At 37.3% G+C, this 17,764-nt stretch overlaps 1 protein-coding gene across 2 annotated transcripts in view; it reads right to left on the bottom strand.

Annotated features, from left to right (window-relative positions):
- Positions 1 to 17,764, bottom strand: part of ALG9 (ALG9 alpha-1,2-mannosyltransferase) — a 2,405,363-nt gene that overhangs the window by 870,953 nt on the left and 1,516,646 nt on the right. For both annotated transcript variants that reach the window (XM_044080998.1, XM_044080999.1), the window contains exon 10: positions 9,430 to 9,584. In XM_044080998.1, the coding sequence (XP_043936933.1) occupies positions 9,430 to 9,584 (155 nt within the window). The remainder of the gene's footprint in view (positions 1 to 9,429; positions 9,585 to 17,764) is intronic.

Raw genomic sequence — 17,764 nt, forward strand, 5'->3', positions numbered from 1 at the left:
GTAAAATAAAAAATAAAATCTATATTTTTTAGTAAAAATGAAGCAATATAGTATAGTATAGTGAAACGTACTAAAGTGTGGTTGCTTAATAGCCAATCAATAAAGTGGTTGCAATATTACTTTAATAAACAAAAAAAAGCAAGTCTTCTGCTTTTGCTTGCAACGTGGTTACGACGATATCTTGTAAAACAAAAAAAAAACAGACTTGTTGAAAACATAAGCAGAAGAGTTGAATAACAGCACGCATTTTAATGCTTGCCAGCAGGTTAATTCATCTAGATGTTGAAATCATAAGCAGCAGGTTAATTCATTTAGAAATGAATGTTGCTGAGAAGAGAATGCAGTCCATGCAGACAGACTATGGTTGCGATAATACGTAAGTACCGAAATGGCTTTGACAGTATTTTTCTCCTCACTTTTCCAAAGCTACATATCTGGATATTAGGTGTACATGTCTCTACTTATACCTGAGATTTTACATCTCTCTGTCAGTACTCACAATTTTGCATGTGTACAGTTTCACTTTTTTCCATTAAACACCCACACACATACTGACAGCTATTTTTACATTTCTCTTTAGATGAAAGCATCTGTCAAAATTTCATTAGGGTCTGACAATACCTCATATACAGAAAATCTATTTTCCTGCCATATGTGCTAACAGGACTTTCAATATTACGTATATGTTTATGTTTAAGGCAGTGGCAAGCTGTTATAAACCAGGCAATCCATCCCCTCCACAGAGCAATACATTAAGACTGGCACACTAACAAATAGTCGCCTGGGTATCTATAGGCATTCTTGCTCGTGTATGCGCATCAATTGCTGGAGAATGGAATGTCATTGAAGAATAATGGGCAGAGTATCTTGCTGGTGTCAACCCCCTCAAGTGAGATGCAGTCCAATTGTAACACTCAATGCATGTCCTGCTCTCAGAGTGTTACTGTACATGCACAGTGGAGTGTCTAAAACAGAAGATACTCCCACAGCAGCAAGAGAGTGGTGCTGTCCTAGGATGCCTTGATATTTTCACTGGTCCTAAACTTACTACAGATTTAGTCCCCGACAGTCAAGGATGGGTAGGGAAACCCAGAGATCACACAGAGTGACCAGGTTCAGATTATGGTCGGCTATGTGAGAGAAACAAGTAGAGGAAATATGTATATATAAATATATTTTTTTCCATGCTCAAGTTCTCAGTAAGTATGTCCAATTCTATTTTCCTACGTCTGCTAGAAAATAAGGCAGTTACTTTCAGGGTATGTTCTTTTCCAAATATGTAACATTTCTAATTCATTTTCCTGCTTTCATACAGCTTTCTCTTACATACATATATACATACATACAAATATTTTAAGCACAGGCATAAATGCCTTTCTACCCTGCCAATATACCAAAACAGTTGTTCCTATAATAAGTGTCCAGACTGTTCTTAAAAATATCTAAACTAGTGCTTGTTTTAATGCAATTTGGTAGTTTATTCCATGCATCAGCTGCTCTCTCACAGAACCAATCAGTATACTTCTCATTCCTACAACATTTTCTGCATAGGTTGTCTGATGATCCTCTACTATCTTTTGATAACCCCAAACATTCCTAGAGGTATAGCTGCCTCTAAATGCCTTATACACCTGAATAAAGTCTTCTCTTACATATCTACAAGAGACTGTGTACATTTAGATACTTTAGTCTTCTATAATAATATAATGTTCACATCCATGGATGTACTTGGTATATGTCTGCTGTACTCTTTCTAGTTTACTCATGCTAGTTTTCTTATAAGGTTTTCCCATTGTTATTTATACTCACGTTTGGGTCTAATGTAGCTAACAAACAATGCCTTCATCATTCCTGATTTCCTAGACTTTATAAACCGTTTTATACAACCTATAGTTCTGTAACTATCATTAAACAATTGTTTGTTATGATTAGAAAAACTCAAAGATGGATCTACCCATGTACCAGGTCCTCAACTAGACTCTCCAGTCCCTATCACTCCTTTCCCTACCAGTTCGTCTATACCAACCCCTGTAGCCTAACTACTAGCTTGGTCTCTTAATATCCCTCCCATAGATTTGTGCTACAAATATCAAGCTGACCATTACTGTAACAGTAACCCAGTAAACACTATAGCTTAGATCTCTCTTCTATTGCATTCCCCTACTACTCCCACTGACTGCTATCCTTGACATCTGCTGCTGATTCCTTAGACTGTGCTGCCCCACTCCGTCCGCTACGCTCACTCCGCTCCCCTACCCCAATTCCCACCCACCCCATAACAATTACACTTATAGTTACTGGCCACACCCTCCACAAATTACTAGTCCCACCCACCCAACCATCTTCCATATACAACTCACCACATCCCAATCAGTCCACCCCTTACCTAATCTCTACCACAACTGCTATATATACTACTACTACCCTTCTATACTCTCTACACCCACTTATACCCCTCTTTACATAAACCATAACCATGCAAACCCCACAGCACACCCAACCTCCAAAACCTGCAATATACCTACTAAGTTCCTTCTCTCTACTTCTGCTCTCTAGCCTAACCTCTTACCACTTTGAGCTTTATATGAGAAGCACAACTCAGTGTCAAACAGATTCCACAATCACTTTCATCAAACTAATACACTTCCCTACATCACCATCAGATCTCTTCTTCCCACAACCTCCTTTATACTCTTATAACAAACCTTTTTATAAAACTGACCCCCACTACTCACAGAAAATAACAAGAATACTACACAAACTTAATAGATTCTGCCTCCACGTTCTCCAAAATCTCACCTGCTGTGGAGATATACACCCTAATCCAGGTCCCAACTCATCACGCATAACAAACGTAAATTACACAGAACCTATATTCAAAAGGCCTACCTCTTCTCTCCTACTGTTAAACTTAAATTCAAGAAGTATACTCAACAAAATACCAGACATACATGCCCTCATAGCCTTACACAAATCAGAGATAGTAGTGTTGACAGAAACTTGGCTTAAGCCACAACACCATAGCAATGAGATCACTCCACCTGGATATAATATCCTACGTAATGATAGAATAGGGAAAAAAGGTGGAGGAGTAGTCATAGTCTTCCAAAATCATCTCACTATGGAACAATTTGAATGCAATACCCATGAAACAAAAGATATTGAAGTAATATTTGCTAAACTAAAACTAAATTCCAGAAAAGATATAATTATTGCAGGTGGCTACATCCCACCAGGCAATAACATCGCTACACTGGAAAACTTGATATTCTGGATGTCTACCTCCCTCCCACAGGAAGCCATACTACTCGGAGACTTTAATATAGACTGGGCTGAATGCTCTAGTTACAACCCCTCCTCCCATATCAGCCTACATGGCTTTACCCAAATCACTTCTCACCCCACAAGAATTGATAGGACATCCCAATGACAATCCATCTTAGACTGGATACTGGTAGCAAACCCCAATTTCATACAACAAGCAGGCTGTCTCCCAGACAGTCTAAGTGACCACCAAATAACCTACCTGATCAGGAATAGATCACACCATACCACTCCCCCCACTCTAAAAACAATACGGAACAAAAATAACTTCATAGCTAATAACCTAATTAATGCTCTAAAGTTCATTAACTGGACTCACCTTCCTCTAGACGAAGCTGTGCAATACTTTAACACAGCCTTCCTCAAAGCCCTAAATGAACATGCACCACCCAGAAGCATTAGAGTCAAAACTAAATATGCCCCTTGGCTAACAAAAGAGACAAAAACAATAATGAAAACTAGGGACAAAGCCTGGATTCAATTTCATAAACACAAAACCTCTTCCCTTAAACAACACCACCTAAAAATCTGTAACAAAGCCCAAAAAACACATTAAGCTAGACAAAGCCAATTACTATAAAACCAGGCAAGACAAATTTGATAATAACCCTCAGAAGTTGCGGGCCACAATAAATAGTTTACTGTACCCTGGAAAAGCGACCACTCCTACCCCTGAACTACCAAACAACTACGACATCCCAATATATTTCAATAGATACTTTACTGAAACAATTCAAACTCTAGCCAACACCAAAAATAGCACCAGCAACCCTATACCAAATCCCACCCCCTCCCACACCATAGAACTAATCAACTCCCCAAACTTTTCCCTACACCCTGTGTCCACTAAGACTATTACCAAACTCCTGAAATAACTTAAGCCAACCACACTAGCTGCAGACGAACTCCCTGCTGACTTCCTTCAGACAACAGCTGATGCCATAGCCTATCCCATATCCATCCTCATAAATAGGTCTATTACAGAATCCACTGTACCCACTTTGTGGAAATTATCACACATAATCCCACTCCACAAGGGAGGCAAATCCCAAGAGCTGACCAACTACCGGCCAATAGCAATTCTCTCACCTTTATCAAAAATATTGGAGAGAATAGTTCACTCTCAACTAATGCAATATCTCTTAACAAATAACCTACTATTCCATTCTCAGCACGGCTTTAGACCCCCCCCCCACAGTACTACCACCACACTACTATTCTTTACCAACTTAGTCAATCACTACAGAAACAAGGGACTATTCATTTCCACCATATTTCTAGACTTATCTAAAGCCTTCGATATGGTTAACCATAGCAGGCTACTGGAAATACTAGCTACCCTTAACATCCACTCTTCTACTATATCATGGTTTAGTAACTACCTATCAGGTCGACAACAAGCAGTGCTATGGTAAAACCAACTGTCCTCTCTCTTACCAGTCTCCATTGGTGTCCCATAAGGATCCATTATCGGTCCTCTACTGTTCTCTCTATTCACAAACCAGATAGCAACATCCTCACTCTCTGCCAAAGTAATACAATATGCAGATGACACCACTATTATATGTGCCGCCCCTAATATGAATGAACTACAAACCATAACTCAACAAAACTTCACCTCAGCAGAAACATGGTTCGCCAGCATAAAACTCCTTCTTAATCCCAAAAAAAACAACATAGTCATATTTGGCCCTGGTAGACCACCTCAGCAATGCAATGATCTAACTATAGTCTCTAAAGATAACATCAAAATCACTCCAACTACACACACAAAACTGCTAGGGGTAATTATTGACAACAACCTCAGATTTGACCTTCACATAGCCCTAACAATCAAGAAAGTAAACAAAAAACTGGGTCTCCTTTATAGAAGCAAACAATTCATGACCAAGGAGATCAAATCCACAATCGCAAGGACTCATCTCTTATCCGTCCTACTGTATGCCACCCATGTAATGACAAATCTTCGCCACTCCGAACTCACCAAAATGGAATCGTGTTACAACAAGATTGCCAAGTTTGCTACTGAAACCTCTCATAGATCCCATCACTGTCTTGCCCTAAAGCAACTCAACTGGCTTGAGCTGCCCCAACAACTGATACTTCAGCAACTCTATACAACACACAAGCTGTACTACCTGCCCGACAAAACCCCATCACTACAGCAACTAATTCAACCCTACACAACCACCAGAACCTTAAGATCCAGTAGCTAAAACCTTTTAAATGTCATCAAACATAAAAATGATGCAGGTAAATCTCTCTTTGCCAGCACCATAGCCAGAGTTTGGAATCAACCTCCAAATCACATCACTGCTACAATCTCTCCCCTCCAATTTAAAAACCTCCTCAAAAGCCACTTTATAAACAACTGGCTCTGTTCCTGTGTCTTCTCAGGTTAAACCAACCCACTGCACTGTTGCTAAATGCAGGAATGTATCTGTTGATAATAACCAATTATTACCTCTCGTTATGCAAGTTTGACCTGCTTACCCCAAGCACACAGACTTTTCTTAATGTACTTCTACTAAAACCTTTTGTTCCTTTTCTCTCAGATACCATGTGACTTCTAATCCATCAATCTACCAGATACACAACATACATCCACCACTGCTACATAAAACTCTTGTACTGTTTTTCCCAATACTGTACTTCTCTCAATGTACTGCAGATTTACGTACTGCCAGTAATTGTAAAATTCTGTCAACAATATAATGAAATGACTCTGAAACAAACTTGCATATAGTCCTAACAACAAGAAGTTAATATTTGACATATGCCACGGTGGTACGGCGGTAGCGTTACCTCACAGCAAGAGGTTCTCCCGTTCCATTCTCGGCGTGGCTTGGGGTGCCTTCTGTGTGGAGTCTGCATGTCCTCCCCGCGGTTGGGTAGCATTCTAAAGACATATGTGCGTAAATGGGCGTGCCTTCGTTGAAGGTTGGGCGTTGTGCTGGCACCTCGGCGTTTCGTAAAAATCTACTGCCAATCATTAGTGGACCAGAGTTCCACTGTGGCGATCCCTTACCGGGAAAAAGCCGAAAGACAAACAACAACTACTTATAAACCAAATACCAAAAATGCAAAACTCTGCCTAACACATGCTGAAATGAACTACCAAAATGTATATCTCTGCCTACCACGACAGAATGAGTCTATAATATACCTGTATATTGTACTGTTAAAATGAAGTTAATATTTGACTAATGGATGCTGGAATGTATTGTATTACTATTGCATGCTGATTGTATTAGATGTAATAAATCCTAATCTGTACTGTATCTGGAGCTTTTCTCCACCGCTGAAAAAGGACTTGTGTCCAGTCGGACTTTCCCGGTTAACAAAAGTAAAATAAATAAATAAATAATAAATAAATAAATGAATTTACAGATTCAACCATTGTGTGCTGTATTAAATATTCATCTTTCAATTTATGTCTCCCAAATCCCATATGCTTAGTTTTTGATGCATTTATCAGCATATTATTCTGCTGTACCTAAATGGTCAGTTTAGTCAACGTATTTTCAGACATGCCCAACCTGTAACACCTTTAATCATTTTAGCCACTATCAAGTCATCTGCATACAGACTGCAGAGCATCTCATATGAAAAAGATACATCTGAAAGATACAATCTAAACAAGTATGGGCCTAAGATAAAGCTGTGTGGGACACTCTGTAACCTCAAATTTCACCTGCCCAATTGCTGTATGATACTTATGCCCTGTTTGTCAGCCATTAAGTTATCCATCCTATCAAGAGTACATCAATACATAGTTGTTCTAATTCACTGATCAGTGTTTTGTGTATTACCCTGTCAAATGTTAAAATTAAATCCATATAAATTACATCACAACACAATTTTTCACTCATGCCTTTTATTAAGTTGTTATAGAACATCATGTTACAGGTGGCAATATATCTGTTTTTAAAATATACATGCTGATATATGGTTTCAAGTCCCAACCTTTCAAATTCTGACAAAAACCTATCCAGTATTATCTTCTCCATTATTTTCCACACTACAAAAGTAAACTTAATGGTCTGTGTGACTCTGCATTTGTCCTACTCCTCTTTCTCTTAAAGACAGGTTTAAAACTGCATATGTCCAGTCTTGAGGAATCTCCCCATATTTATATGGCCTAGTAAATAATAGATATAAAATGGCAATGTAATTCCTGCTGAAGTGTTATCAGGTCATTATTAATAATTCCATCTCCTCCCTGTGCTTTGTATGGATGCAGTGTACATAATTCCTTTTCAATGCAATCTAATTTCATTTCAGTCCTGGATGTCACTAGGACAATTTATCACTCTGTGTGGAGCCAAAATGCTCTGCATAAGATTTTGTAAATATATCTATAATCTGTTGTGTCTGAAGAATACATTTTACAGTCTAAAATTATTTAAACTACAGATGCTTTTATATTATAACTGAAGATTTTAAAATTATTGTTCTTAAAATGTTTTGTAATAATCTGGAGCTTTTCTCACTGGGCTTCCGCTGAAAATGGACTTCAACCCAGACTGACTGTCAATAAATAAATAAAATAAAGGTAAATTTTTCCTTAGTTGTTATATTTAAGGTATTTACTCACATTTAAGCTGCTTAATCATAGCATTGAAAACTATGCATTCAATAGCACAATTGTCCTACAATGAAACAGTATAGCCACGTGCAGACTGTAGTTGTTACATATAATGGGGATATGTGGGGTTATAATTTGGAAGCTGTTATACAGTTCCAAAAATCCTGGCTGCACTTCTGTTCACAGTATACTCCATACTGCAAAAATGAAAATGCTTCAGAATGAAAAATTCATTAAGTGAACTTTATCACTCCATCCCCAGATGTTTCTACTACTCATATTTCAAAGAGTCACTAAGTCTAAAATAAAATAAAAATATTGAAGGGCAAGATGCACATAAATATACTTGAAATACCTTGTCACAAAAGTAATAAAAAATAACAGACAGTATGACTGTGGATAAATCGCATGAACCAACACATGTGAAGTACTGGTACCATTTTGATGGGTCTAGGTCTTTTCCACTACAGTCAGAAAGCAAGTAAACCACTATGGCAACACCAATCATTTTTATGAAAATACCCTACTTGGTGTTTACACTATGTAAAGTGTTTATATGTTTATCTTCAATGTCTCTATTCACAAAGTTCCAATGTAATTAATGAAAAAAATAAACCTAACCATAAAGAAAATCCAGTAGTTGTTGATAATCTCTTGACATTGGCTAAATGCTGAAGATAATGCCTTGATGCCTGGCCTGGCAGTATTACTTTTCTATCTATTGACCCAACTGCAAAAACCAACCACAGACTCTTTTTACAATACTTATAGTCTGAGACTACATGTTCCTTTTGTGCTAGCACTTTCTTTTTTTTTCTATCATGAAAGATTTGTATACAGTGACCATTTAAGGGTCTATATTAGATCACCGGACGCTTAGGTAAGCGAACGGTGATTAATCGACCCCATGTAAGCGAAAGCTTTCAAAACCAAACTGTCAGAACAGCGATTTTTTTTTTCCAAGGGGAAAAAAATCACTGTTCAAAAAAAAAAAAAAAAAAAAAAGGCACTTTAAAACATGAGTTTAAGTGGGGGGCTTTGCCCCTCACACCCCGGGGCTTTGCCCCCCCACTTATATATGCCAACTCCAAGACCGCACTACAGTGCCAAAAACGGCAAAGTACTGAAGCGGCCAAGGGAAAGAATATGCTTATATGCCACTTCGATATTTTGCAGCTTCGGTTTTGGCAGTTCGACCAAGACGCATTCGAAAACATGCGCCTTCAGTCTGCTGATAGGAACCCACCATTTAACTACAAATTATGCTGGTTTTCTTTTTATACTGGGTTGTTATAGTGTCCTATACCTCGTTCATGTCTGCAAAAGGGTACTGCCACCAGAACACTCATTTTGTAATCAAATAAACAAAATAAATTCAATGCAATGTGCAGTTTCTGCATTCCTTGTACTGCACCACCAGCAGTATCAGATCCACAATTCAAAATACAGGCTTCTGACCTTCCAAAATAACTGTGATGTTCATAAATGATGTCAGCTGCATAAAGGAAGAGACTCACCTGTAAAGCAGAAAGTGCTACTGCACCACAAAGGCAGATCAGGGGATATATAGGGAAGAGGAAACGCTCCTCTTTATGGGGTTGAGCGAAAAAGATCAAAATCCAGATATACATTGGAGACAAAGTCAGCCAAAAAGGTCTCCCAAGGTTCTGCACTGAAAGACAGATAAATGTTTAGATGAAAACATGTGCAACACCAAATTAAAAATATTCTTCTTAAAGGCAGGTAATTTGTTTTACATCTACATAAAACACTACGTCGTCTTCACCATAAATTCGTATTTATATCTTCAAACATATGTATGTAACAGCTTTCTTTACAAATAATAGCATAATGCACAAGGAAGGCTTAGAATATTATTTTTCCTTTTGTCATTCAAACAGCCAGTTCTTTAATAATGTTTGTTAAAACAGTATATACTTACAACACTACTTCAATACGAGTATATGCTGAATTCTTGACATGTACAAGCATCATAATGCAGGTGATCGATGCCAGTATAAAGGAAAATGTGCTTACTAAAAAAAAGCAATACACTGAAACTAACTGATAACAGAATGAAAGCAAATACTTGTGATCAATTAACCAAAAACTCTCCTGAGCACCCTAACTAACGTGGACTAATCCTCACCTATCCACAACCCTACATCTCACAGCAAGAAAACCCTAACCTTTTTAACATTATACTACACAAGACACTCAAAACACACTTCATTTACACTAGTGCACACACACACACACACACACACACACACACACACACACACACACACACACACACACACACACACACAAAACACTATATCTGTCCTCCTTAACTAGCCCTTATTCTAACCCTAACCCACAAACATTCTCACACACAATCCTACCCCTAATGCCACAACTTTTGATATTAAAACCCAATCCTAAATTTAACATAACCACAAGCACTTGTTCTTCCTCATTTTCACACTTCTAACACTTGACAAACAGTGTTTTTGATAAATGTGGAAAAAGCAGTTCACTCTTTTTTTTTTTAACACCTTTACTGAATTTTCACTTGTGACATAGGCAAATTTATATTTATATAAAATTAATCAAACTGTATTAACAAGTTCATAGTTACAAACATTATACTTCACATACATTGATATATATCATGTAACCTAAGCAACATTACATCAATTAGTCGATTCTTGCCCTTTTTTGTTTTTTAAACAAGAAAAATCTTTATTAAACCATCACTTATGACACAGGCAATTATACATTTACATAAATGAAAACACATCACACCGACACAATCCTAGTTTCAAGTATTTTACATTACAAACCACAATGACACACTCCCAGATGCAAATATTATACATCACTTATAATATACCCAATCATCTTTAGTCAAACGTTACATAGCTAATTTAAGTACTGCCGCTTATTAAACCTCATTCCTCCCTTGTAGGCATTGTTCCCACAATTCCCATTTTCTTCCTGTGTAATTTGCTCCTACCCTTTTCTAAAGATCTCACTTCTAGTTGTTTTACCTCTGTTACTATAATCACTACTTCTAGCATTGTTGGTTTAGATTATGATTTCCATTTTCTAGTAATTGCTTTTTGGCAGCCACCATAATTAGACCCAGCAAAGCAATACCATGTCTATGCAATTCCGATTCTGTAGCATAGCTCAGAAAAATCATCTCCCTTGCCACACCGATCTGCCTACCCCACATCTCTGACAGTGAATTCTGCAAGGAATCCTTAAAGTCTGCCAGCTCACCATACTACCAGAAAAAATGTTCCAATTACCTCTTTCTTCCCCGTCACACTGCCAACATTTGCTGTCTATCCGAGGAAAAATTCTCTGGAGTCTACTTGAGGTATAAAAATATCTATGTAAAAAATTTCCAAGCAAAAATCCTAAATCTTCTAGATTTTGTTACATATTTGGGATACATATATCCTCCCATTGTTTCTTTGTGAACTGCTCAGTCTCTCTTCCCAATCCTTTCTAACCTCCTCTGATGGATTCTTATTAGCTATCATGCAATATTTTATATGCTCTACTAATTATTCCTTTTTTAATGGTATCCTCTGTTCTAGATTCTACTAAAACTCTATCAGTGCCAGTGCTGGTCTTTCATTTACGACCCCCCTATTTCTTTCTCCTTGTAATAAATAAATACGGATATTACTGAACCAATTCATACGTGGGTTCACAATACTCTGATATCAATCCTCGACAGGGAAGGTGATCTTTAACCTGCAGTCCAAATAAATTCTTGGTGTCTTCCCATTCTATCACATTTCCATCTCTAGCCATTTGCTTCCAATACCTTGGTTCCTTTGCCAGTTTCCTCCAATAAATTCCAGTCCCTTTCTTGCCTATTGTCTATATCCCTAATTGCAGTCATCCCTATCAGCAGAATCTTTCTCCATTCCCATGCTGGCTTAGTTATTAGGATACTTTCTGCTGCTTTACAGAAATAATGTTCTGCATAACTACTGTTACGATCCTTAAAGGCCTGCATCCAGAATTCCAGGCTCTCCTTGTTTTTTGAGCTTTCTCCCTATTTAATCATCATCCTTTTACACTTTGAATTATAGTAGCTCTGAAACACCCCTTCAAATCGGGTAATCCCAATCCGCCCTGTTCTACTGGAAGAATCAGCTTATCCCTCTTGACTCTTGCAGTCTTCCCTCCTAGATAAAGTCCTTCAGCTCTTTATTAATTGCTATCCACAACTTCTCCTCTGGTTGATAAAAAGACACATGACCTGTGTATAAGACTAATGCGACTAAAAAACATTTTAACTGCCTGTATCTTAGTATCCATATCTATATAACAAAACTTCCATTTTCTCAATTTTTGTATGATCTTTTACTTAATCAATTCCCACATATCCTTAGCTGCCACACCAGAATCAGTTTTAATCCAAACTCCTAAATACTTCATTTTATCATGTCCCCATAAATACGGATACTACTGAACCAATTCATATGTGGGTTCATAATTTAATGGCATTGCCTTTGTTTTAGCTTCATTAATTCTGTATCCCAAAAAGATATGAACCTGTCTCAAAATGTTCCACCACACTGTAATGTCTCTTTCTGGTGTTGTCATGCATAAAAATGATATCATTTGCAAAAAGAGCCACCTTTTCTTGAATTTATCCTTGAATTTCTGAGTCCCTTATTTTTTTGTCAATGGTTCTAAATATAACGGCAAATATGACACCTATGCTTGGTTCCTCTACTCAAGCACAAATTATCAGAGAGGACCACCACCCACATTAATATTCACCTCCGATCCTTCACATATCCTCCTGATCAACCTTATAATTTTTTCAGGAAATGCAAATGCTTCCATTGCCCTGCTCATAAAGTCCCAGCTTAGTCTGTCAAATCCTCTCTGCATCAAAACCCACTAACAACGGTGGTATTTTCTTACATTCTGCTTTCCTCTAGATCATCAATGTCCTGTTAATGTGATCATATGTTTGCCTCCCCACCAGAAAACCTCACTGATCCATACCTACCAATTATGGCATTACTTTTGGTATTCTTTTAGCCATTACAGACACATACACTTTATAATCATGGTTTAGTACTGAAATGGTCCTGTATGAAGCTGGATCTGATGGATCTTTACCCTCTTTAGGTTATTACAGCTATCACTCTTTCTTCCAAGATGTTGGTACTTCTCCTCCTCTTAAAACACTCAAACAAAACATTCCAGATCTTTATCAGTTTTTTTCCCTCCTAGCTTCCAAAGGACAACAGGAGTACCATCTCTTCCTAGGGACATTGCTGTAGATTGGCTATACACCACAATTTTTACCTTATCTCCTCCTATCCTAATTGTTTGCAATTGAACCTCATCTACCTCTAACCTTGGCATATTTAATTGTTCCAAAAATATTTTCATTTGTATTTTTTCTTGATTCCCACTATTATCTGATTTATAATGACTTTCACAGAATTTATGAAGTATTTCTAATACCTCTACAGCATCTCGTTACCTTCCTTGTTATATAGGCTCCCAAAGCTTGGTGACAGTCCTTTCTACTTTCTGTTGCATGAGTTTTTATGCTAAAAAATGATGTGCTTTAATGTTATTATCAAAAAACAGCTGCTTAACAGCATCTTTCTAATCTTGTATAAACTAAGGAGGTTAATCCCTTATTTTCTGTTTAGCATTTTGCAGTTGATCATCCTCTTGTTCTGTGAAATTCCCCCTATTATGCAATACTTGTCAGTCCCTTTAAATAATTATTGCTACTTCTTAACCATAGCTCCCTTTCTTTTATTTCCACCCTGTTTTTAAACTCTGCCTTAATTGTATCCAACTCCCTACCTATATTTTCATAAATAATTTCTATCCTGTTGAATAGCTCCCGAATAATCTCCACTATCCACTCCTTAAATTCCTCTCTTTTCAACAAGTGGGAAAGCACCAGTGCCTCATTTTTATTTCTTTACCCTGTGTTTTTATTTTAGTTATTATTGGCACATGATCTGAAACTGTTATTGGGTGCACTGCGAAGACCTTCAATTAAATGCACATGTTCCTGTGAAATGTAAATTGTCTAGCCTAGCACAGTTTTTATATCTTGAGGAATAATATATGAATTCACTTCAAACTCCTACTGATGAATTCATATCTTCCATGCCAAATATTTTCATAAATGTCTTCAAAAATCTACCATCCTTTGTTAAACGTTCCCTTCTGCCCCCCCCCGACATACCTCCAGTCCCCAATTACAAGTAATATTCCTTGCTGAAAACAGATTATTTCTTCCAGAATTTTCTTAAGCTCTATTATAGCAGTTTTCGGTGGAATATAAATACATGTCAGTGTATCCTTCTCCCTTGCCAGTAGCCCCTTAGCACTACAAAGCTGACATTATTATATTTTATCCTCTTCTATCACTACTGGAGCTCCTCTGACAATTAATATAAGTACTCCTCTTTTCCTTTGTCCCACACATTCCGCTGAATAACCATCTTGCAAACTTTTCTTTATCAAATTTATACATTCAGTTCTTTGCAAGTGTGTCTCCTGTAACATAACTATTTGCACTCTTCATTTTTAATACAGCTCACTATTCTTTTTTGTATTTATCTGTGAGACCACTGACATTTAAAAACATTACAGAAAGCATCACTGTATTAAAAAGTTATTATTCTCACCCTTATATATATATATATATATATATATATATATATATATATATCACCTTTTTTGTTAAGTGCCTAGTTCCAGCTTTTGTGTAACATGCATACACTGTTTGGCAGGTTGAACTTTTATATAGTTGTTTGTTATACCCATTTGAGCCTATGTCACGTCTTACAAAACCTTTTGTTTTATTGAAAGGCCTCAAACAAAAAAACAAACAAACCCCAATACCCCCTAAAACCTATTAATTTAATACTAACATATAAAACTATGTACATCTTCAAACACTGAAGTTTTACCCTCCTAATAGGAACAAACAGCCACACTCATAAACTTGAGTTAACCTAAAGGAAAGGCTATTCATTCTAAGATGCATAGTGCAGCCCCTGCTTCTACTAAGTGCTAACTGGTTTTGTCTTATCTTTATATCTCTCCCAATTGGCAAAACCCCTGAATACTTTCAGAGATCATTATCTCTTAGCCAGTTTCTCTTTTCATTTTTTCCCCCGACCAGTCACTCTCCATCAAACTGTAACCCATTTCTCATTATCAGATTGTCTCCATGGAGACATGAGAACCAGACAATTTCTTTTTATCAGATTGTTTCCATGCAGATATGAGGGCCAGGATACAGAATTGCTACTAAGCATACATTCATTTGCTAGAAAAAAAGCCTCATAACATTCGATATTATTTTTCATTTACTTGCTGTCTCTTAAAATTTGTTACTAAATCAATATAAAGTCCTTAATCCAGTCATTCCCCAATCCAAGAATGAGGAAAAAGCACATTATTTTTCTTTTCTCGTGTTCTTCTGGCCAGGCTGTTTTTTTTTTTTTTTTTTTTTTTTTTTGTTTACATTGCAGTGTGCACATTTCTTAAAATTGAAGAAGAAGAAAGAGAGAAGGGAGAAAGAAAGGAAAAAAAGAAAAGCAGCATCTATTTACGATCTCCATTACACTTAAAAATAACTGGGAAATTTTACTTTACAGCATTTAAAGAAAACCGTATATAACAAAAATAGTACTATTAAGAAAAAAATTTTTTCTTTACTTACAGTTAATTTTCTCCCACTCTTCCTCTCCCCAAAGCATTTTTCTGAACATTACTGACATGAAGTTGGGCATATACTTTAGAGTCCCTCACAAGTCCAACAAATTCTGAAAAAGTTCAATATTTCCAGATTTGCTTGCTCTGTCATATTTCATAAATATAATCATTGCACTGTACTCCCACATTAAGTTACTGGTTTCATTCCTGTTCATCTCCATCTCTCAAATCCTGTCTCTGCTTCGTTTCCAATGTACTCTTGATTCTTCTAGTCAACTATTGTTCTCCCTCTTCCTTCTCTCCAACATTTTTCAGTGAAACAGTGGAAAAGGTTTCACAGGTACAGTCTCTCTATGGTCTTTATTACCAGGAGAACAAGAAGCACAATTTCCTTCTGTTTCACAGCTCACTTTTGACAGCTGGGTACAGCAGTTTGAATCTGTGTCTCAACATTCCCTGAACAGTGAAATGAATTTACTCCTCTTCTGCTGGAGTAAGAGTAATCATTCTCCACAAACAGTCTGCTGTCTCCCACTTTTAGTATTTTGTCTTTCTGACACAGTTTTGTCAAAATCAACTCCTTCTCCTGGTAGGATTGCAACTTTACTATTAAAGGTCTAGGTTGCATTCTCATAGCTACAGTGGATATAAAAAGTGTAAACAACCCTGTTAAAATGCCAGGTTTTTGTGATATAAAAAATGAGACCACAATAAATCATTACCAGACTTTTCCCACCTTTAATGTAATCTATAACATGCACAATTCAATTGAAAAATAAACAAATCTGTTAGGGGAAAAATATAAAAAATAAAAAAGTACAATAAGCTGGTTGCATAAGTGTGCACACCCTTAAACTGATACTTTGTTGAAGCACCTTCTGATTTAATTACAGCATTCAGTCTTCTTGGGTACACACCTGCCATCAATTAAAGAGACTCTGATTAACCCTAAATAAAGTTCAGCTGTCCAATAGGATTTTCCTGAAATTTACTCAGTTGCCTGCTACAGCAAAAGCCTTGGTTCACAGAAAGCTTACAAAGCATCTAAGGGATCTCATTGTTGAAAGGCATCAGTCAGGAGAAGAGTACAAAAAAATTTCCACAATATTGGATATACCATGGAACATAGTAAAGACAGTCATCAAAAAGTGGAGATAACATGGGACAACAGTGATGTTTCAAAGAACTGGACATCCCTTCAAAACTGTTGAAAAGACAAGATGACAACTGGTCAGGTAAGTTGCCAAGAGACCTACAGCAACACTGAAGGAGCTGCAGGAATTTCTGGCAAGTACTGGTTGTGTACTACATGTGAAAACAATCTCCCATATTCTCCATATGTCTGGACTATGGGGTAGGGTTGCAAGACGGAAGCCTTTTCTTACACAGAAAAACATCCAGGCCTAGCTAAAATTTGCAAAACAAAACATCACGTCCCCAAAAAGCATGTGGGAAAATGTGTTATGGTCTGATGAGACCAAGGTTGAACTTTTTGGCCACAATTCCAAAAGGTACATTTAGCGCAAAAACAACACTTCACATCACCAAAAGAACACCATCCTCACAATGAAGCATGGTGGTGGCAGTATCATGCTTTGGGGTTGCTTTTCTTCAGCGGGAACTGGAGCTTTAGTCAAGGTGGAAGGAATTATGAACAGTTCCAAATACCAGTCACTTTTGGGCCAAAACCTTCAGGTGTCTGCTTGAAAACTGAAGATGAAGGAGGACCATCTCAAAAAACTCCAGCTTCACTCCGTAGCATACTGCCTACTCCGAGGTGATCTCTGCCTAACATATAAAGCTATGTCAAACCCAGACCTGTTGGACATGCTGCACCTAAAGAAATTCCAATCCCTCCGAGCTACACGGTCTAGGGACCTAAACCTTGTCACCACAATAAACATGACATGCTGGAGGGATAGATTCCTGTCCCAGAGACTTCCCATACTCTGGAACAAGATATCCATCTATGTCAAGCAAAGTTCCCCATTAGCACTCTTCAAGAAAAATCTTGATGAGTGGATGGGAAATAGGAAATACACCCGGGGACCACTTCTGTGGCTCTGCTCGACAGGGGCACAGGAAAATAACATTTTTGGGTGGCATAAGCCAGGGAACCTTGTTGGCTAGGCT

Source organism: Protopterus annectens, chromosome 8.part0, assembly GCF_019279795.1.
Source record: "Protopterus annectens isolate FY-2018-M chromosome 8.part0, PAN1.0, whole genome shotgun sequence".
Taxonomy (NCBI): domain Eukaryota; kingdom Metazoa; phylum Chordata; order Ceratodontiformes; family Protopteridae; genus Protopterus; species Protopterus annectens.